The following is a 24,864-nucleotide window of genomic DNA, read 5'->3' as shown; positions in this document are numbered from 1 at the left end:
GAAGGGGCCCCATTTTAGGAAGGTGGGTATAATAAGGAAGTGCAGGTTCCATATTACTGGCCTGTGTATGAAAAAGGACAGATTTATTGCAGCAGGTTGGGGGCATGGTGCTCCTAGCACTCAACTGATTCTAATCTCCTGACCCCCCCCCCCCCCCACCTAGCTCTGGACTGTAGCTTCAACTGATGTCCCAAAGCCTACAGAGAAGTCAGCACAGAGTAAAGGGCTTAGTTACCCTTTTTATTGGGCAAGAACATGCTCAGTGTTTCAGGGGGGAAGAAGTCAGCCTTGACAATGAGCTCCCACTAATAAGCTGTTTGTGATCTCTTGTGTTTGTTTGTGATCTCTTGCAGGACATTTACCTGAGACAATTCTCTGCACACGTGATGTCACTAAGGAAAGGAACATCCCAGTGCAATGCATTGTGGGTTATGTAGTTCCTGCATACTGTCTGTAAGCTGTGGAGAAGTTGTTACAATTTGTAACATCAATATTTTAGTCCCTCCGCCCCTGCTGGGATTTCAAATGAGGCAGAAAGAGAACTGTTTTGCTGCTGGATTTCAGCACATAAAAATTGCATTTATTTATACTTTTTGAATGAAAAAAATTACAATGACTGGTATAATAGGGGTTTGTGTGTTGTGTGGGGGGTTGGAAGCCATATTTAGCCATAATGAAATGAGAGTGACAGTGCTCCTGTGTTAACTCAAATTATACCCAACCAATAAAGAAAGATATACCCAGTACCCAGCACTCAGACCATCTGTGTATAGAAAGAAGCAACTGCAATCTGTATTAGCCTACGGCTAATTGACTAATCCATAAATATGAATCAGTACCCTAATGTCCCCATACAAACGTGTGGCAGGCACAAGGCTCACGTAGGTGATACGGAAATTCAGATGCGCAGTTACTGACTGGTCCCTAAAGGGGAGATTGCTGTTACCAAGAAAAACGTGGTTAGCTTGAATCGTGATTTACGACCTGAGAACCCCAAACCCACAGTCCTTATATTAATGCCAGAAAATTGATCCAAAAATAATGGCAGAGGTCACTGCAGAACTATAACTCACGCAAACATTCACATTTGCCCACCATCAAGTAATAAAATATTATTCACAGCATGCACTTGAGGCAATAATGTATGTATATATGTATACACAGGTATGGGATCCATTATCCAGAAACTTATTATCCAGAAAGCTCAGGAATTACGGAAAGGCCATCTACCATAGACTCTATTTTAAGGAAATAATTCTAATTTTGTTTTTCTCAGTAATAATAAAACAGTACCTGTACTTGATCCCAACTAAGATATAATTACCCCTTATTGGGGGCAGAACAGCCCTATTGGGTTTATTTAATGGTTAAATGATTCCCTTTTCTCTGTAATAATAAAACAGTACCTGTACTTGATCCCAACTAAGATATAATTACCCCTTATTGGGGGCAGAACAGCCCTATTGGGTTTATTTAATGGTTAAATGATTCCCTTTTCTCTGTAATAATAAAACAGTACCTGTACTTGATCCCAACTAAGATATAATTACCCCTTATTGGGGCAGAACAGCCCTATTGGGTTTATTTCATGGTTAAATGATTCCCTTTTCTCTGTAATAATAAAACAGTACCTGTACTTGATCCCAACTAAGATATAATTACCCCTTATTGGGGGCAGAACAGCCCTATTGGGTTTATTTAATGGTTAAATGATTCCCTTTTCTCTGTAATAATAAAACAGTACCTGTACTTGATCCCAACTAAGATATAATTACCCCTTATTGGGGGCAGAACAGCCCTATTGGGTTTATTTCATGGTTAAATGATTCCCTTTTCTCTGTAATAATAAAACAGTACCTGTACTTGATCCCAACTAAGATTTAATTAATACTTGGTGGGGGGCAAAACAATCCTATTGGGTTTATTTCATGTTTAAATACATTTTTAGTAGAATTAAGGTATGGAGATCCAAATTACAGAAAAAAAACCCTATCTGGAAAACCCCAGGTCCCAAGCATTCTGCATAATAGGTCCAATACCTGTATAACAAAGGGGTTGCCTTTCCATAGCTTTAGGTAGGTAGAGCCTGACCCCAGTATAAAGATTAGATCTCCCCATATGTGTGGGCCTGGGAGCGAGGTCCTTGGGCTGGCGCTTGGGGAGGAGTCTAGGACAGTCACTCCATGGATGCTGTTATGAGATGCTGGGGCCTACACAGAGGCCTGGCCACTCCTAGTGAGGGATACCCCAGTAGCAGCCATTGCTCACATAACTATGTAACAGTTATTGCTATAGATGTATGTAACAATATGGCTTTAGCTGCATCACAATAGAAGAGTTAATGTTATTGGCTTATGTATAATCTTCTGGGCTTGGTGGAAGATTTGTTCCCACTGAATAAAACTAGGTCTCTAGCACGAGTTCTTTCGTATTATACAAAAAAATATACTGTATATAGTAGTTATGAACTGGATGGGAAACGTGACACCCAGTATTGCACACTGGGGTAATATAGTAAATAAGTCCCTCCATATAAATTACAGTACCCCCAAGGGCACCAAAAGTGGGATAGGACCGCACCACCTGGTTGGCTGGTTATTTTTATCACAAAATGAATAAAAGTTATGTTTCATACATATAATAGGCAGTTATCCAGGATATATATTCAGATTATCTTGCGTAATATTCTGTGTAGGATTACAGTATTCCTGCCCTTGTCGGAGGGTTTAATAGCGAGGGCAGGATTACCTTTAGCTCATGTAGGGCTCCCCTAAGTGCTGCTCACAAATTGTCTGAACCCCATTGAGTGAATCTGGTGTTCTTGGCCTTGGCCACCAGTCTGACAGAGCCATAGACCACTCATATCTCAGATAGTTGAAGATATTGTTTAGAATGATTATGAAGTGATGTAAATTTACTATTCTCAATTAGGCCATCAGCATTATACAGAAATTCCAAAGCATCTTCTGCCTCCATTATTGTATCCTGATTCTCCAGGGCAGAAACCTGTGTAGGGGGCTGATAAAGCCCTAGTGGTAGGACAGCTAAGTGGTAGAACAGATAGGGCATTAGGCATGAAAGGAAAACCCAGGATAGGACACTCTCTGCCATAGATCACACTAGGGGGGACATTTACTAATCCATGAATCCGAATCCCGAAAGGGAAAAAATCGTATTGGAAACGAATATTTTGCGACTTTTTCGTCGCTGTCGCAATTTTTCGTATTTGTCGCGGCTTTTTCGTTGCTGTCGCGACTTTATCGTATTTTGCGCGACTATTTTGTCGCCATCACGATTTTTTCGTATTGAGCGATAGTAAACGGTGGAAAAACCAATACGATTTTTTCGTGACGGCGATGAAAAAGTCACAGAAAATATACAGAAAAGTCGCGACGGCGACAAAAAAATCGCAGAATATACGAAAAAGTCGCGACAGCGACGAAAAAGTCACAAAAATACCGATCATTACGAAAAACCGCATTTGGACTTCGGACCGTTCGTGGATTAGTAAATCTCCCCCTAGGTGTTACAGATAGGAGTAGAATAGCTAGTGAGTAGCCTGAGCTCCACCGAGTAGATTTATATGGACTAGAGTCCTGTGTGCACTGCCCAAGAGTAGGGGTCCAAGTGTATAGGCCTAGGGGTAGAACTGTCCCGTAGGTTCCACTCAAGAGGCCTTGGGGTGACACTTTCTCTCCATTCAATGTGCAGTTGCTGGGTAATTCCTTTCTGCTGAGCATATTGTGAGTATATGTAAAGCAATTGTATCCTGTCACTCATGCCTAGTTCTTGAAGACTATGGGCAAGAACCTGCCAATTAAGAAGTTACAGTTTAAGATCCACTGGTCTCTACTGGAGATATATAGTTCTACAACACCAGAGCCTGCACCTGATGAGTCACATGCATAATGTACAGGTAAAGTGATAGTCCCCAAAACACTAAATATCTCCATTTAACTATCTCCTTACACCTGACTGGCAGTTAATCTTTCCTGGGAAAGGTTCACCACTCATACATTTGGATCTGTCATTTGCTGATCTATTACCACTGATACCAGGGCTTCATTCCGCTCTGGGCTTGGATATACATTTGGGATTACCCACATTACATTTTGTCCCTTTGCACCTTGAGTCCTTTTACAATACATTGGGGAGGCTTGTTCGCATGGATTCCATTTCCCAGGTCCCACAATTGTGGTTGTGTTCCAAATCCCTTGCACCACCAACATTTTAGCCTCCGGTTTCCTGCTAAAGGGGTTGTTTACCTTTAATTTAACTTTTAGTATGAGATTCTGAGACAATCTGCAATTAATACTTTAGTATATATATATATATATATATATATATATATACATTTTTTAATTTTATATGTTTTATATATATTATATATAATATTTATTTAGCTTTTTGTGCAGCAGCTCTCCAGGTCTGAGTTCCTCTAGCAACTAGGCAGTGGTTTGGAAGAGAGGCTTGAATATGAAAAGGAAAGAGACTGCATAACAAAGATAAGTAACAAAAAGTATCAGTATCAATAAAATTGTAGCCTCACAGAGCAATAGATTTTTGACTGCTGGTGTCAGTGATCTGAAAGCAGTAAAGAGGAAGGCAAACAATTGAAAACTGCTAAAAAATAATAATAAAGACGAATTGTAAAGGAAAAGGATATTCTATAACATACTAAAAATTAAAGGTGAACTTTATCCTTGGGTCCCCAGATGATGCAGGATTGCAACATATAATCAAGGCTTAAAGCATTCTGGGAGTTGTGCTCCAACACAACCAGCATATCCCTGCGCACTGGTACCATCAAAATACAGACTGCAGACACAGTAAGATGTGGGAGGGTAGCACCAGCTCCCGTGGTAAGAGCTAACTACCTTATTATGCAAAGTCATGATTATGATTCTCAAGATTTTTTAGGTCACATGTTTAAACTTTTCTGCAAATAAACCTGAAACTCCTTACAAGCTATGATTCCTCAGAACGATGGGAAACTAACTGCTTATCTAGATTATAAGGAATATAAGACAATAAAGATAGCCCCCTCTGCCAAGAGAATTGTGTATGGCAAGGGTGTCAGTCTATTTTCCCCCACTAGATGGCAGCAAAGTCCACATAATAGAACAAGAGTCCAATGAGCAACTATATTTCATTCTACCCCATTATCAACAAACAGGGAAAGGAATTTCACTGCACAGTTTTACATGGGGAAATGTCCTGCCATCCAGTAAAGTATTGGTCTAATAAAAAGGGATGCATTCATACCATTTCAACTAAGCTTTTTGCAAAGCCTTTTGTGGTATATACTCTGGTGTAGTTGCTGGTGGTGGAGATTGTGGTATCACTCTGTTGGACTGCACATTACCAGCAACAAAGTCTGCTCAAAGGCTGCATACTGTATATACTTCCCTATATGACATCTTCTTTTTCATTCAATCCGGCCCTACAACATTCTGTATGACATATAATTTGCTCACTACATATTTATAGGCTCTAGCCAATTGGAGGTGCAGCTCTGTGAAACTGAGACAAAGAGCCACAGGTATGTTCTGCTACCCCTACTGACACCTGGGAGGAGTGTCTTTTGGCCCTTGGAAAACCCAGAGGAGTCTTCCCCATAGAAGGAATCCGAGTGGGGCAATATTTTCCACTAATGCTGCCCTATTAATTAAACCCTGGTTGCTTTTCTTTTGATATAGAAAATACTTCAAAACATTGCCGATATCGAATTTATTAACCAGGTTAAATCTGGCTGCCAACACTGTGAGCACTATCCCCCCTTAGAACAGTGCAGAAATCTGTTAGCAGCCTGCGTTTCCATTGGCTGGAATGCCCACTATGCACCTTGCTCCATTATTATACGGATGGAACTGCTGTTAGAGGTTTCTCAGTGAGGTTCTTGGTAAAAGGCATTTGAAAGTTATCAAAGTCCACGTCATAAGAGAAGATCTGCCGTCGCACTTCCCTCTTTTTCATTCGCTCTGCGGTGGTGGGCTCAGCAATCCAGACCTTCAGAGACACAAATGAATATAATAAATAGACTGCAGGCTTCAGTTCCTCCTTAATATCATTCAGTTGTTTCATCCCAGAGTCACTGACTACTAGGGCCAAATCAGTACAGTAACCCACATCCACCAATGAGATTGTTGCTTTCAGAATCCTACAGTAGCTGCAGTGTAAACTGTTCCTTGGTTGCTATGGATTGCTAGATGACCTTTGACCATATTACTACTTCACCCCCAAGTGCAAATATGTTTTAGGTTGCAAACATATACCCCCATATGGAATAAAAAGCACTAAGTTTTCTGATTGGTTGCTATGAGTTACTGCTCCTGGTCAAACCTGCCTTTTATTACATAACCCCCTCCATCTTTTGTCTATACTACTAATGTGATAATTGTTATACAGTGGATCAATGTTCCCTTAAGCAGTGCTATGTTTACCAGCCAGACTTATACTTGATGCCAATATTAATTAGGAAGAAAAGATAGGAAGCCTGGAGTTTTTCCCCATAGGCACCCCTAAATATAATGGCACCCAAAGTTTTAATGACTAAGGGCTGCCTGGCTGTGTTCCATTTGGGCACTTGCCATACACTATCATATATATGAGTAGTGACAGGCTGAAGGGAATTTTGTTTGCGCAACAGATAAATGGTTAAACACAGCTGAGCTGGTTGCAAACAGACTTTAATTTTGTAACAACTGCGCCATCTGCTGGTCTGTTTTCACATGATGTAGTCGAGGTAATTGTCAGGAGAAAGAAACAGCTCTGCTCTGATGTTCTTCTGGGTAGGAAAAACATTAGAAACCTCAGATAACTTTTCTCACGTATTTCCTAACCAGAAGAACATCAGAGCAGCTCTATTTCTTTCTCCTGCCACATTTGAGTGCTTATCCATTGGCTGAAAAATGCTAGTGCAGAATATGCCCCATTGGGGGTTCTCTGGCAGAGATTTTTTTTTAGGTTGCCTAGAAAAAGCTGAAGAAGCTGCCTACAGGATGCGGCCATTTGGTTACATGGGAACTCCAGCTTCCAAACCAAAGGTTGTTAAAGAGCCCCACACAACACAGAAACCCCTAATATTCCTATCACTGTAATCTGTTCCTTCAAAAACTATGTATAAATACCATTTTTATATTCTGAAATCCAGCTGCAAAACAGTTCTTCTCTTTCTGCATCATTTATAATCCCAGCGGGGAGGAGGGACATAAACACTGATGTTACAAATTGTAACAACTTCTCCACAGCCTACAGACAGCATGCAGGAACTACATAACCCATAATGCATTGCACTGGGATGTTCCTTTCCTTATTGACATCACGTGTGCAGGGAATTGTACGATTTGGAGGATCGAAAAACCCAAAACCCGAATCCTTCGGCCGAATACTATACTAACTAAATCCTAATTTGCATATGTAAATCAGGGTATGGAAGGGTGAAAGAGAACCGTGCACACAGGGGCCAGAATTGGCCGAATCCAAATCCTGCTGAAAAGGCCCAATTTTGGCCAAATCCCGAACCGAATCCTGGATTCAGTGCATCCCTGCTGAGGACAGGCGACTACTGTTACATTTTATTTGAGTCTCACAGTAGGCAGCCAGTTCAGCAGGGGAACAGGGGGTGGGGCTTAGGGAACTGTATCAAACCATATTATTACATTAAAATAATGAAAAGGCTGCATATTTTTAATTGATGTATATTGCAAAGTTGCTTGAAATTATGTTTACTTTTTCAGAAAGCTTACGTTGTGTTTGGGTGGATTTCCTCTCCAAGCGGCCAAGGACCTATTTCGGCAACCACTGTGCCTAAAGCTAAATTATAAAAACTTCAACTAAGCCTTTTTTGCATTTCAAAGCCGAATAATGGTCTCAATAAAAAAAAATGGTGTCATGGGGCAGATTAGTTAGTAACAGTCCTACTAATATAAAACTGATGGTTATTTTTTGCACTGTGTGTGGTAGGATTAAGGCAATTAATCAGAATAACCTTCTCTTTGCAGCCGTTGATAAGAAAAGAATTATTGTTCCCTTGTGAAGAACCAAATCTGAAATCAAAACCTGCTTAAATAATATAGTGCACAAAAAATGTACATTCAGTCACAAATGCGACTCGTGGATGTAGAAGAAGTGGCACAGAATAGTCCTTCCCAGCAAATGGCTCATTATAAGATAACTCTCATAAGAACACAGTACAGGTATGGGATCCGTTATCTGGAAGCCCGTTATCCAGAAAACTCCAAATTACGGAAAGGCTATCTCCCATAGACTTCATTTTAATCAAATAATTCAGATGTTTAAATTAAATTTCCTTTTTCTCTGTAATAATAAAACAGTACCTGTACTTGATCCCAACTAAGATATAATTACCCCTTATTGGGGGCAGAACAGCCCTATTGGGTTTATTTAATGGTTAAATGATTCCCTTTTCTCTGTAATAATAAAACAGTACCTGTACTTGATCCCAACTAAGATATAATTACCCCTTATTGGGGGCAGAACAGCCCTATTGGGTTTATTTAATGGTTAAATGATTCCCTTTTCTCTGTAATAATAAAACAGTACCTGTACTTGATCCCAACTAAGATATAATTACCCCTTATTGGGGGCAGAACAGCCCTATTGGGTTTATTTAATGGTTAAATGATTCCCTTTTCTCTGTAATAATAAAACAGTACCTGTACTTGATCCCAACTAAGATATAATGAATCCGTATTGGATGCAAAACAATCCTATTGGGTTTAATTAATGTTTTATTGATGTTTTAGTAGACTAAAGGTAGGGAGAACAAATTATGGAAAGACCCCTTATGTGGAATGCCCTTGGTCCCAAACATTCTGGATAACGAGTCCTATACCTGTATGACTTGTTTTTCTTACCGATTTAGGCACAAAGGTTATATCGACTCTTTTTGTTTCGCCTGCAGTAATCATGCTGTTAAGATGAATGATGCCACTTTTCTTCTCCTTTGAAGGAACAGCGAGTTTTGTTTGGATCAACTAGAAAGTCAGTGTTTAAAGAAGAAAAAAGGAAAATCTGGTTATTCTGATATATTCATTTGCAGGAACAAACATTTAATGGTGCATATCTATGTAAGTTTTACCGTGAAACTCCAACTTCTTGCCTAAAAGCTTCTTGCCAAGTAAATGTGGCCATGCAGGAGCCAATAAAATTGCATATTCATCCCAACAGACCGAGTTTGTAGCTTATTGTACCATGTATGTTGCCCTCCCTTTGGCCTGGCCAACCCATATCTAGTAATAACTATAATAACTAACAAATATCTAAGTGGCAGGTTAAAAAATGCCTTGGACCAAGGACTGCATCTGCTGCTAGAAGCTCACCCTCCTGTCTTCGCTATGGCAGTGGGCAACTGTTCTTTGGAGCATGTCCAAGTAGCTGCACCAGCAGGCACATTCTAGTCATAACATATAAGCCCAATGCAGAGCCTGAAGGCAGGAGGGTTGCCTCTAGCAGTAGAATTATGACACTGTCTGCTAGAAAAAGTTTTTTTTGGAACAAAAATGATAAGTTAAAGAACCTGTAAATATAAACCTGTAAATATAAAATTGCACTTCTAAGAGCTTTTGCACTTTTGGTTAATTACGTGAAAAGTCTTCTGACGTTTTGCTGGTCTTTTCTTATCAGAGCAACATCATTTGCCTATTTGTGTCTGTTAGTTACCCTCCCATATAGATTGTAAGCTCTACGGGGCAGGGACCTCCTTCCTCTTGTGTCCTCGACTCTTAACTTATTGCTGCTGTATTTATCTGTATTTATCTGTATTTATTATTATACTTTGTATTTATCTATTATCTTATTAACACCCTGTTTGTATTAATGTATTCTACTGTACAGCGCTGCGTACATAAGTAGCGCTTTATAAATAAAGATATACATACATACAACATCACAAAAGTTTTCTTACATTTTCTCCCAACTGAGAGAAAAACCAGCCAGCAGATGGCGCTGTTGTTTCAATTTCATGAAATTTTCTGAGAGCAAACACACCACTAGGTGATGTTTTTTCAATTTCACTATACAGGTATAGGACCCTTTATCCAGAATGCTCGGGACCAAGTGTATTCCGGATAAGGGGTCTTGTGGACCTCCATACCTTAAGTGTACTAAAAAATGAATAAAACATTACTTAAACCCAATAGGATTATTTTGCATCCAATAAGGATTATTTATATCTAAGTTGGGATCAATTACAAGGTACTGTTTTATTACTTCAGAGAAGAAGGAAATCAGTTTTGAAATTCTGAATTATTTGATTAAAATGGAGTCTATGGAAGATGGTCTTTCCATAATTTGGAGCTTTCTGGATAACGGGTTTCCGGATAAGGGATCCCATACCTGTATTAGCAGTGTCAAAAATCATAATTTACATTACAAAATTGCTTTATTGTCATCTTCATTGTTTACATAGCTCCAGCAAGTTACGCAGTACTTTACATTAACTTATAACGAACAGAGGTGTTACAATAATTTAACAAACCAGAGTAACGGACTGAAAATAGGAACAGAGGGCCCTACCTGCAACAGCTTACCATCTTAAAGATTCATTTGAATTCATTTGTTTTGTGGATTTACATTTCCTTTAAAAATAAATAAAGGATAATGCAAATAATGTTTCTTAGTCTTCATTTAAGGAATGCGTGTCAAGAGTCCCTCTGTGAGAGTCCTAGCCTAGCCCAGTGGTTAGGGGTTTTCAGGATAAGGAGTCTTTAGTAAGTCTACTAAAAAATTATTTAAACATTAAATAAACCCAATAGGATTGTTTTGGCTCCAATAAGGGATAATTATATCTTAGTTGGGATCAAGTACAGGTACTGTTTTATTATTACAGAGAAAAGGGAATCATTTAACCATTAAATAAACCCAATAGGGCTGTTCTGCCCCCAATAAGGGGTAATTATATCTTAGTTGGGATCAAGTACAGGTACTGTTTTATTATTACAGAGAAAAGGGAATCATTTAACCATTAAATAAACCCAATAGGGCTGTTCTGCCCCCAATAAGGGGTAATTATATCTTAGTTGGGATCAAGTAAAAAGGTACTGTTTTATTATTACAGAGAAAAGGGAATCATTTAACCATTAAATAAACCCAATAGGGCTGTTCTGCCCCCAATAAGGGGTAATTATATCTTAGTTGGGATTAAGTACAGGTACTGTTTTATTATTACAGAGAAAAGGGAATCATTTAACCATTAAATAAACCCAATAGGGCTGTTCTGCCCCCAATAAGGGGTAATTATATCTTAGTCGGGATCAAGTACAGGTACTGTTGTATTATTACAGAGAAAAGAGAATCATTTAACCATTAAATAAACCCAATAGGGCTGTTCTGCCCCCAATAGGGGTAATTATATCTTAGTTGGGATCAAGTACAAGGTACTGTTTTATTATTACAGAGAAAAGGGAATCATTTAACCATTAAATAAACCCAATAGGGCTGTTCTGCCCCCAATAAGGGGTAATTATATCTTAGTTGGGATCAAGTACAAGGTACTGTTTTATTATTACAGAGAAAAAGGAAATCATTTCTAAAAATGAGAATTATTTGCTTATAGGTAATGGACTTCTAGATAACAGATCCCATAACTGTATACCAATTGCCGCATAGGAGGCAAGAATGCAGTTTAACAAAATGTAAGGCTAATTTCAGACAAGGCATAGGGTGTATATTTTCGGCAAGCAGAAAACCGATTGCCAAAAATACCGCCCTTCGCCTCCTACACTTGCCGAAGATATACGCCCTACGCCTCGTCTGGCATTAGCCTTAAATGTTGGCGCCAGTTTTTTTAAATATGGCTTCCTTCTGCAAGACACAAAATCCAGGGACAGACAATATACCTCTTGTTTGATATGTGCTGGATCACTGGGTCCAGGGGTCTGCGTTTTGGGTCCTTTCGCTTTGCCTTCCATATTTCCTTTCGTCTTCCCCTTCTTCTCCTTTGGCTTAGGCAAGCTGTCTAGTTTGGCTTGTATCATGTCTATCAGCCGGTAGTCAGCATAAGCCTTTGCAACATCTAAAACTGTCTGACCTATTGGATCAGAATCCAAAGGGCAATGGTAAGCAGGAAATAATCAACGGACAAATCGTAAAATAAAAAATATATTTAAAAAGATTTAATAACCATCTTGAAATATATGGGGTTATGAAATAAAAGAGACTACATTTCCCCAGGTGCAGCAACACATATCAAGCAATCAGCAGGTTTCATTTACTGGTCACCTGTTTAAAAGCAAACATCTTGTTGGTTGCTATGGGTTACTGCTCCTGGGCAAACTTAGTGCCTTTTATTACATATGGGAGAATATATTTAAAGACAGAGCAAACAATGGTAAAAATTAACTAGCAAAGGAAATACTTTTTTTTTTTAATTTGTGGAGTTTTGGAAATAAAATAAAAACCTTCACCTTTTTTGTTCTGTATTTGTACTTTTGCACCAGAATTTATTAGTAAATGAGCACAGTTCAAACTCCCACTTTCAATTGCCCTCATTAATGGTGTGGATCCGTTGAAAGCAAGGGCGTCAATCTTGGCACCGTGTTTAAGCAGCAGGTCAGCTATGGCGTCTTGGCTGGCGTGACAGGCATGGTGCAAAGGCGTCCACAAAAAATTATCGGTTGCATTGACGTCAGCACTGGAAAATACAAAGGGAGCATTAACCAGAGTTCTCTGCACTTTTCTAAAAGAGAGACTTTTTAGCTGGCATTTTTTTTATGAATTAGTCTATATTTATAAAGCATTATCAGGCCCAGAATGGTAGTCTGGGGATTCTGGCTAACACCAGAGGGGCTGCTGTAAGATGCCATAGACAGTCACTATTTATTGGGCTGGTGGGGGGCTGTTTGGGGCTCTGTGTACTTGAAATGCCAGGGCCTATTTAGAATCCCAGTCCAGGCCTCAGCACCATCATTATTTTCTTCAGCACTTGAAAGGGACTGTAGTTTTTACCCTTGTTCAAGAAGATATTGGACAACATTCAGGTTGCCTGAAGCACAAGCAGACATAAGTGGAGTTTTATAGAACATATCCTTGACATCCAGAGGCACGCCATCTTCAAATGCTTTCCTCAGGGATTCCATATCTCCAGTCTTGGTGGCAACACTGATGTGGGTATACACTTTCTCTGGCTCATCAATGTACCAGCCGGTGTCATCAGTTAGAGGATTCTGGGGAGGGTGATCCCAGTCGAAACGATTTAAGTCTGTGACATTTTGAAAAGTTGGGATTAGAAATTTGGGAGGGCCGCCATCATCGCGGCGTGAAATGAAGTCACTTGGCATTGTACATATAGGCATGGGCAAGGAAAGTTTTCCCTTTTTTCCTTTCTTGCCTTTCTTCTTGCCCTTTTTCTTTTTCAGGCCATAGGAAGAGAGTAAAAATGCCTTTTGCAGATACTTGGAACCTTTCAAAAATTCCTCTACACTTAGGGTCCCTGTTCGTCCTTTCTCGTGACGACCTAGAATATTCTGAAGCTGCTCCGGAGTTATGGGAGCTCCTGCCTCCAGAAGGGCAGAGGCAAATTCTTCCTTCCCTACTGTTCCATCCCCTTTGTCCAACAGCTGAAACTTTTCCCGAAGGACAGCTTCATGCACAGACGCCCAATCGTGTAGAGTAAGTGCCCATAATGGATTTGGATTTTGTGCAGTGGGTTTGGAATATTTTTTAAAAAGACGTGTTACTTTTCCTATTTCCTTTACTGCTGCTTTGAAACCCCCTTCTTTGGCGAGGTCTTTGGGAGTCATGGTTTTTACATTCTTCCACAGAGGATTACAGCCTGAAACACACAATTAGTTGAAAGATGATAACTGCAATTATCTGTGTGGCAACAACAAATTACTGTAATGCTATCAGGTTACAATGGACAAGCTCCAATTAGCTAGTGATGTTAAAAAAAAAAGCAGGTACAAACAATGCTACTGTATTCAATCACAAGTGGTTATTGTGACTGGGAGTGCCTAGCAAACTTGCACCTTCCACTCTCAGGCTTTCCTTGTCCTTTAAGAAACACACCAAATGCATCTTGTGACTGTAATGAAAATCTGGAAAAAACTACTAGGAAAGTTCCGATGTCTGGGTAACGGTAATGCATTTGTAGAGGTGCTCTGCCAGTCGGCTACCAGAGTAGGAAACTGCTTGGCCTCCACTTGCTGTAGCACTGACCAGCTTAAAGCTGGCCATACACGCACCGATAATATCGTACGAAACCTCGTTTAGTACGATATTCGGTGCGTGTATGGCAAGTCGGCGAGTCGACCGATATCGCAGGAGGCTGCTGCTGGGGAGGAAAGCACCCATTCATACACTACTGTAGGGTCTAAACCTGGTCTAAAAGGGTATATGTTCTCTGTTGAAGCATGTAACTATTTACTACGACTGTAGGGCTGCCATCTAAGGCAAGGTACTCACCCCATCACATGGCAAAACATCCTTGGGTTTTGGGAAAAATGCCCCTACTCTGGGGGCCCTGCGCAATAATATGGATTAGGCAATAGAAATTGCAATATTATATCCTATATACAAATATTACTTTATGTGTTTCAGGAAGGCTAAGCTTTAAAAGGCATGAAAAGTGCAATTACCTTTACAACAAAGTTCTAAATAGCTGAATTAATTAGTAATTAATTTATATTGAGTTGAGAAACTCACCTCAGACAGCAGCGCTCCCAAAGTTACCAGAGGCAGCAAACAGCTGCTCCAGGTAACTTTAAAAGCCAAATTTCCAGTTTTTAAACCATAATTCGGCTCTGCTAGTGCTCTGGCACTGTAAAGGTAAGCACGCAGGGGGGCTAAGGGGGGTGGCATCGCAGGATTCGCCTCAGGAGCTATCTTGGGCCATTATTATTCCAGTTAACCTGCCATTATGTGTCTGGAGTTGTGGAGGAAACTGGGGTACCTGGAGGAAACTCATGCAAAGCACATGGAAAACATAAACACTGCTTGCACACAATGCCTTGGCTTTATCATTGATTCTGCCCTCGCTACTTCTATAGAATCAATATCTAAATCATGGTCTGGTTATCTATATGATCTCTAAAATTGTAGACCTTTTTTAGAACCTTTGTAGAACTTTCCTTTCAATAGTGGAAAAGTGCAGGGGGGAGTTGATCAGTGCAAAAATAAAGATGATTAATATTCTGTTCTTCTTTGATAAATGAAACATCTGTAATATTATATGATATAGAAAGTGGGAATAGAGAACAAATATAAATACTAAAAAATGCCACTGACCTCTCTGCCCTAAGAACCTGCAGCACTCTGAAAACCCCCCGCTTGCAGCATGGTGAAGTGCTGTGTTTCCATCCATCGCAATTATTCCCATGTCTGCTTTGTATGCAGACAGGACCTTTAATACCTACAAAATAATTTTTGAGTTATCTTACCGATGTAAAAGAGGTTCCGTTATTCAATATACAAAGTATAAAACACCCCCCAGAGCTCTAAGCCATCCGCACTTGGAGAGAGCTCCCAGCGAGCAAGTTCATCTTGGCACTGAACATAGAGTCCCAGCTCTTACTTCACCTGTAAGACCCGCTTATTATGTGAATGGGTGTTAATGAACATGTATTCCCTTTCATTTATAAAAAAAACTATTGTTTCTCCCAACCAAATTGCAGCTTATTTTATTCCTCACCTCCAGAGGGTAAAACAGTTTTTATAATGTGTCCTTTAAGTCTGGCCCTGACCTAGGCAATGGATCTCCACCCACGCCTTCCCCACTAAGATTGGCACAGGACAGACTAAGCACATGTGTTGATTGCACATGCAACATCACCTGATTTTCCTCAGCTAATCCCCCCTCAGAATGCAGGTGGCTGATAAATGCAACCAAATATAAATCTATAGTGGCATATACATGGGGACTTAGGTTGAACACTGTCTCCAGAGACGTATTAATGAGTTCAGCATAAACTAACAACACTGAGATGCATTTCTAGCCACTTGCATTTCACTGGCACATACTGACCAGAGGGGATGCAGATAAACTGTATATGTGCATAGAAGGCAGCATTAAAGTTACTAAAAGTTTTCTTGGCTGCCTTTCTCAAGACCAAAAAACCCACAACAGATCTGGAAAATGTACCTCGAAAAATCCACCTTTGGCTGCAAAATGCACAGCGTGATTTCTCTCATTATCGATAGCATTCACATCTCCTCCTTTTTCCAAGATGCTTCGAACCACCTCCAGAGCCCCTTCTCTTGCGGCTTCCATTAAAGCCGTGCGTCCTGTTTTCTAGAAAAAGTACATTTTTCTTTATTCCTGTAAAAGGGGTTGTGAGCCACTGTCCTAAGTCATGCACTGTCCTATGTCAAGCTCCCATAATTTAACATAAACTACAATGTTCTTGCTGTAGAACTGCTCTTACCCTTGTGATAATTCATATATATGTATGTGTATTTTTGCTTTTTGCATCTATTTTTATTAAGCTTCATATATTCAACATATATTCAGCACCATAAGGTGATAATGGAGATTAGTAGCACACTGCTAAATTGCACAGTAGTATCAGATAATTTGGGAAAGTAGGGTCACACATGCTATTTTAATACTTTGGTCTATATATAGTCCTTACAAGACTACTGGCCAAGTTCTGTTACCACTGCACCACAGTTGATCGGCCAGTGGGTACCACCAGAGGATCTACTGACCCCCAAAACCTCTCAAATGGTTGCCCTTTTTATTGTACACCCCAAGATTTCTGTATTCAGATACATGTACATTTTTTGAGCCTGTGCATCATTTCACAGAAAATACCTACTGGGTTACTAGAATTCGGATTAGCCCCCTTGTCCAATAATTTCAGACACATCGCTTTACAGTCCTGCGCTTGCTCACAAGCGCCAAAAAGAATCGGCATGCCTTCCGTGGTACAGTTATTAACATCAGCGCCATAGTCCAGGGCAATCTGTAGGCACCGCAAATGTCTTTTAGTTGCAGAAATACAGTAAAATAATATCCCTGCAAAAGAGAAAAACATATTTTAATCAATATAGTAATTAGAATTTATTTGTGCCATTTGTGCAAAAATACATGTAAAGCGCTTAAGATAGACCCTAGATCTAGTTGCTGTGTAGCCATGGGGGCAGCCATTCAAACTAAAATATGTATGTATGTATTTATATCTCTGCCAAAATAGAGCTAAATAGCACAGGATACATAGAAGATAACAGATAAGCTCTGCAAAACACCACAGTATTCTACAGAGTTAATGTTATCTGCTATGTAACCTGTTTTCCAGCTTGAATGACTGCCCCCATGGCTACAGAGCAGCTTATTTATATAAACTATAGTAGGCTTTCCAAAGCAAACACACAGCTTTTACTAGTGCAGGGCACCAGTACATAATATTTTAATTCAATAAAATACTTTTTTGGTCTTACTGTTTCTTTAATATGTTGACACGGAATATTTACCTTTCCCTTTGTTGTTAACAATAGACATATCAGCTCCTGCCTTGGCTAGAACTTCCAATACTAGATCATGGCCATGTTCTGTAGCCTTCATAGCAGGGGTGCATCCGTTTAGGTCCTGTATATTAGGCTGGGCTCCTAAACTAAGCAAGAACACACACATGTCCACGTTATTTGCTGCAGCGGCCAAGTGTAGGGCTCCATCACCATTGCGGGGCTCAGTGGAGTTTATAAGATCCTTTATTCCAAGACTGATAAGCTTTTCTAACTGTTCTTTGTCTTGATTGAGAACGCACTGAAGAACTTTGTATATCTGTAATGTTTCTAGTCTTTCTTCAGCCTCTGCCATTTTCTGTAACATGGAAATTCTTGGAATTCCTATGGTACAAGGAAAACAAGAGCATTGGGGTTGAAGATGATCTCAGTAAATACAATGAAGCAGTCCGCATTGCACACACAGCCGTGTTTATAATCTGTGCTTATTTAGGAGGCAGTGCCACCAAAAGTAGAGTGTATACTTTTTGTCTATTTGCAGAAATCTTTCACCAAAGCAGCAGAGCTATTTTATATAACAATTATCATCCTTTTTCACTCATTATTTGGCACCACTTAAAGGGGATATATCACTTTTTATATATTGCAATCAGTAATTGTATTATGTTGTACAGTTCAGAGCCCTTGTTGTAATCAGCTACAGCATATGCACTATGAGAGAAAATTGGCTGGGGCTTTACCCCCTACAGTAAGCTGAGGATATTATAGGGCTCAATTACAATGCACCATTCAGTGTGCAAATTGCAAAAAAAATATGTAATTGGCTATTTTTTGGCAATTTGAGCAGTGTGTGGTATATTTTGCCAATAGCCACAGCCCTCTGAGCCCCGTTTTGGAGCGCAGAGTCCTGTGGCTTCCGTAACTAATTTAGCACGGAATGTGTTAGTCAGCACTGTATTAGTGAGGGGCCATGTAGGCGCCCCCACCCGATACTTTGTGTGTCATTCAGGAGACAGGCGGTATTTACCTGATCGAAGCATACAACATTAAATAGAGACTTAGCTTTATTTAGTCAGGTCCAACCTGCCTCTCTCCATGCTTCATATACAAGTATAGGATCTGTTATCCTGAAATCGTTTTCCAGAAAGCTCCAAATTACGGGAAAGTCATCTCCAATAAATTCCATTTTAACCAAATAATTAAAAATTTTAAACACACATTTTTTCTCTGTACTTAAACAGTACCTTGTACTTGATTCTAACCATGATATAATAAATTATTGTTGAAATCAAAACAATCATATTGGGTTTAATTAATGTTTAAATAATTTCTTAGTAGACTTAAAGTATGGAGATCCAAATTACAGAAGGAGCCCTTATTCAGTAAAACCCGGGTCCTAGACATTCTGGATAGCAGGTCCCATACCTGTACATCCAAATATCTATATATATATACATATCTTACAATATGTTCTCCAGGGTTGCCCTTCTCTCAAGTTAGTAGGACATAAAGCAGCAATAAACATGGAAAGAACGAATTTGAGGCAGAAAGCCCTAGTATGCCTAATAAAGATGCAAGGGCCGACATGTTTAGCTACTGACGCATGGGTCACTCGGGAGGAAATTCAAAAGAGACTTGAACATGTAAAGGTAAACAAAGGTCCAGGGCCGGATGGGATTCATCCCAGGGTATTAAATGAGCTGAGCGCTGTGATTGCCAAACCTCTTCACTTAATTTTTCAGGATTCATTGAGGTTTGGCATGGTGCCAAGAGACTGGCGGATTGCTAATGTGGTGCCATTATTTAAAAAGGGATCCCGTTCTCAGCCTGAAAACTATAGGCCTGTTAGTCTGACATCAGTAGTAGGAAAACTTTTGGAAGGGGTAATAAGGGATAGGGTACTTGAATACATTGCAGTTCACAATACTATTAGTTTGTGCCAGCATGGTTTTATGCGTAACAGATCTTGCCAGACTAATTTAGTTGCCTTTTATGAGGAGGTGAGTAGGAACCTTGATGCTGGAATGGCAGTTGATGTCATCTACTTGGACTTTGCTAAAGCGTTTGATACAGTACCTCACAGAAGGTTAATGATCAAATTAAGGAATATTGGCCTAGAACATAATATTTGTAATTGGATAGAGAACTGGCTGAAGGATAGAGTACAAAGAGTGGTTGTAAATGGAACATTTTCTAATTGGACCAGTGTGGTTAGTGGAGTACCGCAGGGGTCAGTCCTTGGGCCTTTGCTGTTTAACTTGTTTATTAATGACCTGGAGGTGGGCATAGACAGTACTGTTTCTATTTTTGCTGATGACACTAAATTGTGCAAAACTATAAGTTCCATGCAGGATGCTGCCGCTTTGCAGAGCGATTTGACAAAATTAGATAACTGGGCAGCAAACTGGAAAATGAGGTTCAATGTTGATAAGTGCAAAGTTATGCACTTTGGTAGAAATAATATAAACGCAAACTATCTACTGAATGGTAGTGTGTTGGGGGTATCCTTAATGGAGAAGGATCTAGGGGTTTTTGTTGATAACAAGTTGTCTAATTCCAGGCAGTGTCATTCTGTGGCTACTAAAGCAAATAAAGTGCTGTCTTGTATAAAAAAGGGCATTGACTCAAGGGATGAGAACATAATTTTGCCCCTTTATAGGTCCCTGGTAAGGCCTCACCTTGAGTATGCAGTGCAGTTTTGGGCTCCAGTCCTTAAGAAGGATATTAATGAGCTGGAGAGAGTGCAGAGACGTGCAACTAAACTGGTTAAGGGGATGGAGGATTTAAACTATGAGGTGAGACTGTCGAGGTTGGGGTTGTTTTCTCTGGAAAAGAGGCGCTTGCGAGGGGACATGATTACTCTGTACAAGTACATTAGAGGGGATTATAGGCAGTTGGGGGATGTTCTTTTTTCCCATAAAAACAATCAACGCACCAGAGGTCACCCCTTTAGATTAGAGGAAAGGAGTTTCCATTTGAAGCAGCGTAGGTGGTTTTTCACGGTGAGGGCAGTGAGGTTATGGAATGCCCTTCCTAGTGATGTGGTAATGGCAGATTCTGTTAATGTCTTTAAGAGGGGCCTGGATGAGTTCTTGATCAATCAGAATATCCAAGGCTATTGTGATACTAATATCTACAGTTAGTACTAGTGGTTGTATTTATAGTTTATGTATGTGAGTGTATAGATTGGTAGGTGTGGGTTAGGTGTGCTGGGTTTACTTGGATGGGTTGAACTTGATGGACACAGGTCTTTTTTCAACCCTATGTAACTATGTAACTATGTTGCTCTACACCAATAAAAAAGTAATGAGTGCATCTCTCTGCCTATTTTGTTGCTCTGCTTAAGTAGAGCATTGCTGCTTGTCCAGTAAACAGTTCCTTGATGTCATGGGCGACTCTTTGGCTCAGACTTGTGTTAGGTTTCTCCATAATTAGTCACCAAACCCTAATTATTCCTGTGTCTCACAGGGTGCTTTACCCAAGCATTGTGCCTGTGAGTAACCTGAGAGGGACTGAGTGCAACAGAGCTTTGAACACAGAATAGGAAGAAAACAAGCCCAACACAACCATTGTGGAGCAGCAGACTTTCCTTGCCACTTTCTAACATTACACCATTACAAGAGTATTAGCCTTAATTACCCACCACACAGAACTTTAAATATCTTTCTCTAAAAGTTTTCCCTGGAAATGCCTATCTACAGATATTCCTACATCAGGGAATTTCTGTCCATCCCTCCAGTTTATCAAGACAATCTGCCAACATATGGACCAAAGTGTCCCTAGCCATTTGGCTTACCCTGCCCCACCATATCATTCCACTCAATTATTATACCACATGTCGGTGACACATTCTACCACGTGATGTCAGAGCTGTGTAATGTCAAAAAACTTTGCTTCATCTGCAGGTGCAAATATTTTTCGGTTTTAGGGCTGTGGCACACGGGGAGATTTGTCGCCCGCGACAAATCTCCCTTGTCGCGGGCATTCATCCCCCTTGAAATGCCATCCCACTGGCGAGAATGTAAATCGCTGGTGGGATGGTATATGCAGCGCCGCAATCGGCGAAGTTGCCTTGAGAGGAAACTTCGGCGCCGCGTATGCGATCCCACCGGTGATTTACATTCTCGCTGGTGGGATGGCATTTTGGGGAGATTAGTCGCCCGCGACAAGGGCGATTCGTTGCTGGCAAATAATCTCCCCGTGTGCCACAACCCTTAGGGAGAAGAAACACAGAGCTACTAGTAGCAGCTACTCTTTCACGGCTACTAAAAGCCAGAAAGTACCCTGCCATAGACAATACTGAGATTTGCCTCTGCTAAAACACATGTACAGACAATTATTAGTAAATGATCAGCATTGTCTATTTTAGTAGCCACTACAAGTAGCTGCTACTAGTAGCTCTGTGTGTCTTCATCCTTATGGTGCAAACCAGGACTGTGCTGGATTACAAGATGATGTTCAGCATGTCTGTAGCCTGTAGACATGGAACATAAAGTAGTAGTTGTGGCCTCAGGGCACAAATCTTTCTAAGGCAAGGAAGGCAGTCTGACCAGTTCACATATGAAGGCATTGGTGTAGGTAAATGTTGCAGGGCCCCACAGCAAATTTAGGGCCCCAAATCATTAGTAAATTGACCAAGTCTACCAACATATATTGTAATTGTTCATTAATTAGGGCCTTACTGGGTCCACTACACACCTGGACCCCCTACAACAGCAGGGTCTGCTTCCTCTGTAGTTACACTCCAGTATGGAGGGTTTTATTTGGCAATTATGAAAAGCCTATCTTAAAGTCTCTGTCGTCTAGTATGCAAAAGCCAAAACAGTACAGTGTGCAACAATTAGGAGGGTAAGGGCCATGCAATAATACAATAGGCTGGAAGGCAGAAGAAAAATATCACTTGTCCCACTTGTCTGGGTGTGAAGGTACATTATTACCTATCTATACATGAAAGTTGCTTGCTACCCCAACTCATGCAAACCAAATTTTTGACAACGCCCCCAGATTAAATTTCATATGGCAATTATAAAAAAATTATGCTGAAAAACCTCTGCGAATGCAAATCTGACAGAATTCTGGCAAACTTGCAACAATTTGGGCCATAGGGTTCCATGGTTTTTACCACTAGAGAGCTCGGTCTTTGGTGAAATAACCCAGAGAGAAATGACACACATGTTTTTAGGAATCAGTGTATTGTCTTGGCTTCTGCTTTAAAAACCCAGTGGGCGAGATTTAGCCTATAGGATAAATGGGATTTTCTTGGAGTCCTTTGGAAGGAAGTTCCCAGAATTCCTTTTGTTTATTAGGAATTAGTGTAAAACTATGTCTGTGAAACAGAACTGGGTGTAAAAAAACCCACTCATAAAAACCCCATTCATAAATGGGCAAATGCTTGCATTTGTGGAAAAAAAATTACATTTTTATTTCAATATGAACTGGCGGAGGTGAACCTTTTAGCAAACCTGCTGTTTATTTAAGTAGTTTATTATCGGTGTGATGCAATAACGTCACATTTTCCATAGCGGAGTGGCATTCCCATTGTGGCACAAACCGAGCCCATGTATTTGCCAATACAATATTTGCAGATATTTGTTACAGTATTAACTGTAGAATTCAAGGCAGGGCCATTGTTAGAGGGGTTTTCTGGCAATAGAGGGGCCCTTTCAGACACGTCCAACTATAAACTGCCAGCTGTTATTAAACTACAGCTCCCATCATCCCCTTGACAATATCAGACCGCAAGTTGCAGATCCATAATGTATACAGTAACACCATTTACATCACGGAAAAGTTGCAATAAAGGATCTTGTCTCCCAGCTGTTACTAAACTACAACCTCGATACATAGGGGATTGTGGGAATTGTAGTTTAGCAGCAGCTTGCGAATAGCAGGTTTCAGTCGGAATGAAAACAACATTCTTGAGGCGATATCAGTGTTAGTGTTACCGGCTCTGTATTAAACAGATCAGCCCCTGAGCGCCGATTCTTCCCGGCTCCGCCGCTCCCGCTCTCCCCTTAGTTCCCACGGTGTCCCATCGCCCCGGCTCCTGTAGTTTCCTCACATTCCTTTGGCTACTAGGGAAGGGACGCGAAGTCTCATCTCCATAGCAACAGCCAATGAGTCCACAGCAACCAGCAAAACTTACTGAGCATGCGCATATGGTGCTTGTGTATGTGCGCGCAGGCGGAGTAGTTTTTTTCCTACAGAAGTTATAAATCACTTCTATTGGAACAATCCGCAGATGTGCGGGGCGGGCTGAAACTTAATAGCTGCACTTACTCTTTTGTAAGGCGTATATCATGCTCGCCCATAGACCGTGTCACCGTAAGGCTATAAGGCTATTTGGCAACCTTGTGCGCCCCCCTCATCCATCATAGTGCCTCTTGCGTTATCATTGTGCAACATTAGCCCTCCTCTATTGGGCAGTCACACAAGCGCCGCCCACCTTCACCTGTTACAGTTACACAGGTATAGTTTCACCTAAATTTTGAAGATTCGCTCTCTTTCGTTCCAACTCATTTCTCACACATTCACCTTTTACGACAAATCCTTGCTTCATTCCACAAAAGGAATTCTAGATTGGCACGAATTGAAATTACTCCTGGCACTCAGCTTGTTAACGTATCCACCATGCCCTCAAGTTTAACAAGCTTTGCTTGCAGTGACTGTAACATCAAGTGTTTTGGGGGCTGTATCATCTGGTTTTACTGGGTCGTGTACATCTGGTACACTTTCTTCTATATGATCAGGTCATAAGGGCTTTGAGCTACGTTGTATATGTGAATAGCCCGTTGTGTCATCAAACGTTTGGGCCACTGCCTAATGAAATATGGTTGCATTTGTGTTCTAGAACTCTGGCTCCCCATGCCATTCAGATGCATAGTATCTTCAATAACAAAGTGTTATAGGTTGCTGATGTAACAAACAGTGGTTGTGGGGGCTCATGTATTTTGGTAGCACCCAGAACTTCCCACTCCCCAATGGATGGGCCTGTGGCATTGTCAGGGCCAGGTTACCCACTAGGCTAGCCTAGGGCCCGCCTAGTTTTAGGGGCCTGGTCCTCCTGGCCAGTGTCAGACTGGCCCACCAGGATACCAGGAAAACTCCCGGTGGGCCCAGTTGTCAGTGGGCCTTCCTGCTCCTGATCATTTGGACTACTTCATGGTCATTCCCTATTTCTGAATGGGAACAAAGAGGAGAAATAGATGGGAGAATCAATGCTAGCATGTAAATAAAAGAGACTGGGAGAATAAAGAGGAAAGGAGGAAAAATTGTTTGGAGAGTGGGCCTAGGGTCTAAAGTTTTCTGGTGGGCCCCTGGGGTCCCAGTTCGACACTGCTCCTGGCTAGAATATGTTAAAACTAGGGGGCACATTTACTAATCCACGAATCCGAATCACAAATGGGAAAAAATTGGATTGGAAATGAAAATTTCTGAAGA

The 24,864-nt window shown here is 40.6% G+C and overlaps 1 protein-coding gene across 2 annotated transcripts; it reads right to left on the bottom strand.

The window, feature by feature from the left end:
- Positions 1–5,715: 5,715 nt before the first annotated feature.
- On the bottom strand, positions 5,716–23,768 carry ankef1 (ankyrin repeat and EF-hand domain containing 1). Of its 2 annotated transcripts, none has more exons than XM_031901788.1 (10): positions 23,704–23,768; positions 17,434–17,808; positions 16,779–16,978; positions 16,103–16,252; positions 15,250–15,373; positions 12,970–13,795; positions 12,429–12,655; positions 11,862–12,052; positions 8,880–8,999; positions 5,716–6,009 (listed from the first exon to the last, which is right to left on the bottom strand). In XM_031901788.1, exons 1-10 carry the CDS (start codon positions 23,723–23,725, stop codon positions 5,857–5,859), a joined length of 2,388 nt encoding a protein of 795 aa, XP_031757648.1. In that variant the 5' UTR covers positions 23,726–23,768; the 3' UTR covers positions 5,716–5,856. The 2 variants fall into 2 exon arrangements, with proteins under 2 accessions (XP_031757648.1, NP_001072351.1); NM_001078883.1 differs by lacking the exon at positions 23,704–23,768 and adding an exon at positions 23,370–23,483.
- Positions 23,769–24,864: the final 1,096 nt, after the last annotated feature.

This window comes from Xenopus tropicalis, chromosome 5, assembly GCF_000004195.4.
Source record: "Xenopus tropicalis strain Nigerian chromosome 5, UCB_Xtro_10.0, whole genome shotgun sequence".
In the NCBI taxonomy this organism is placed as follows: domain Eukaryota; kingdom Metazoa; phylum Chordata; class Amphibia; order Anura; family Pipidae; genus Xenopus; species Xenopus tropicalis.
The sequence above is the reverse complement of the archived record's forward strand: the minus strand, read 5'-3'. Positions and strand labels throughout refer to the sequence as shown.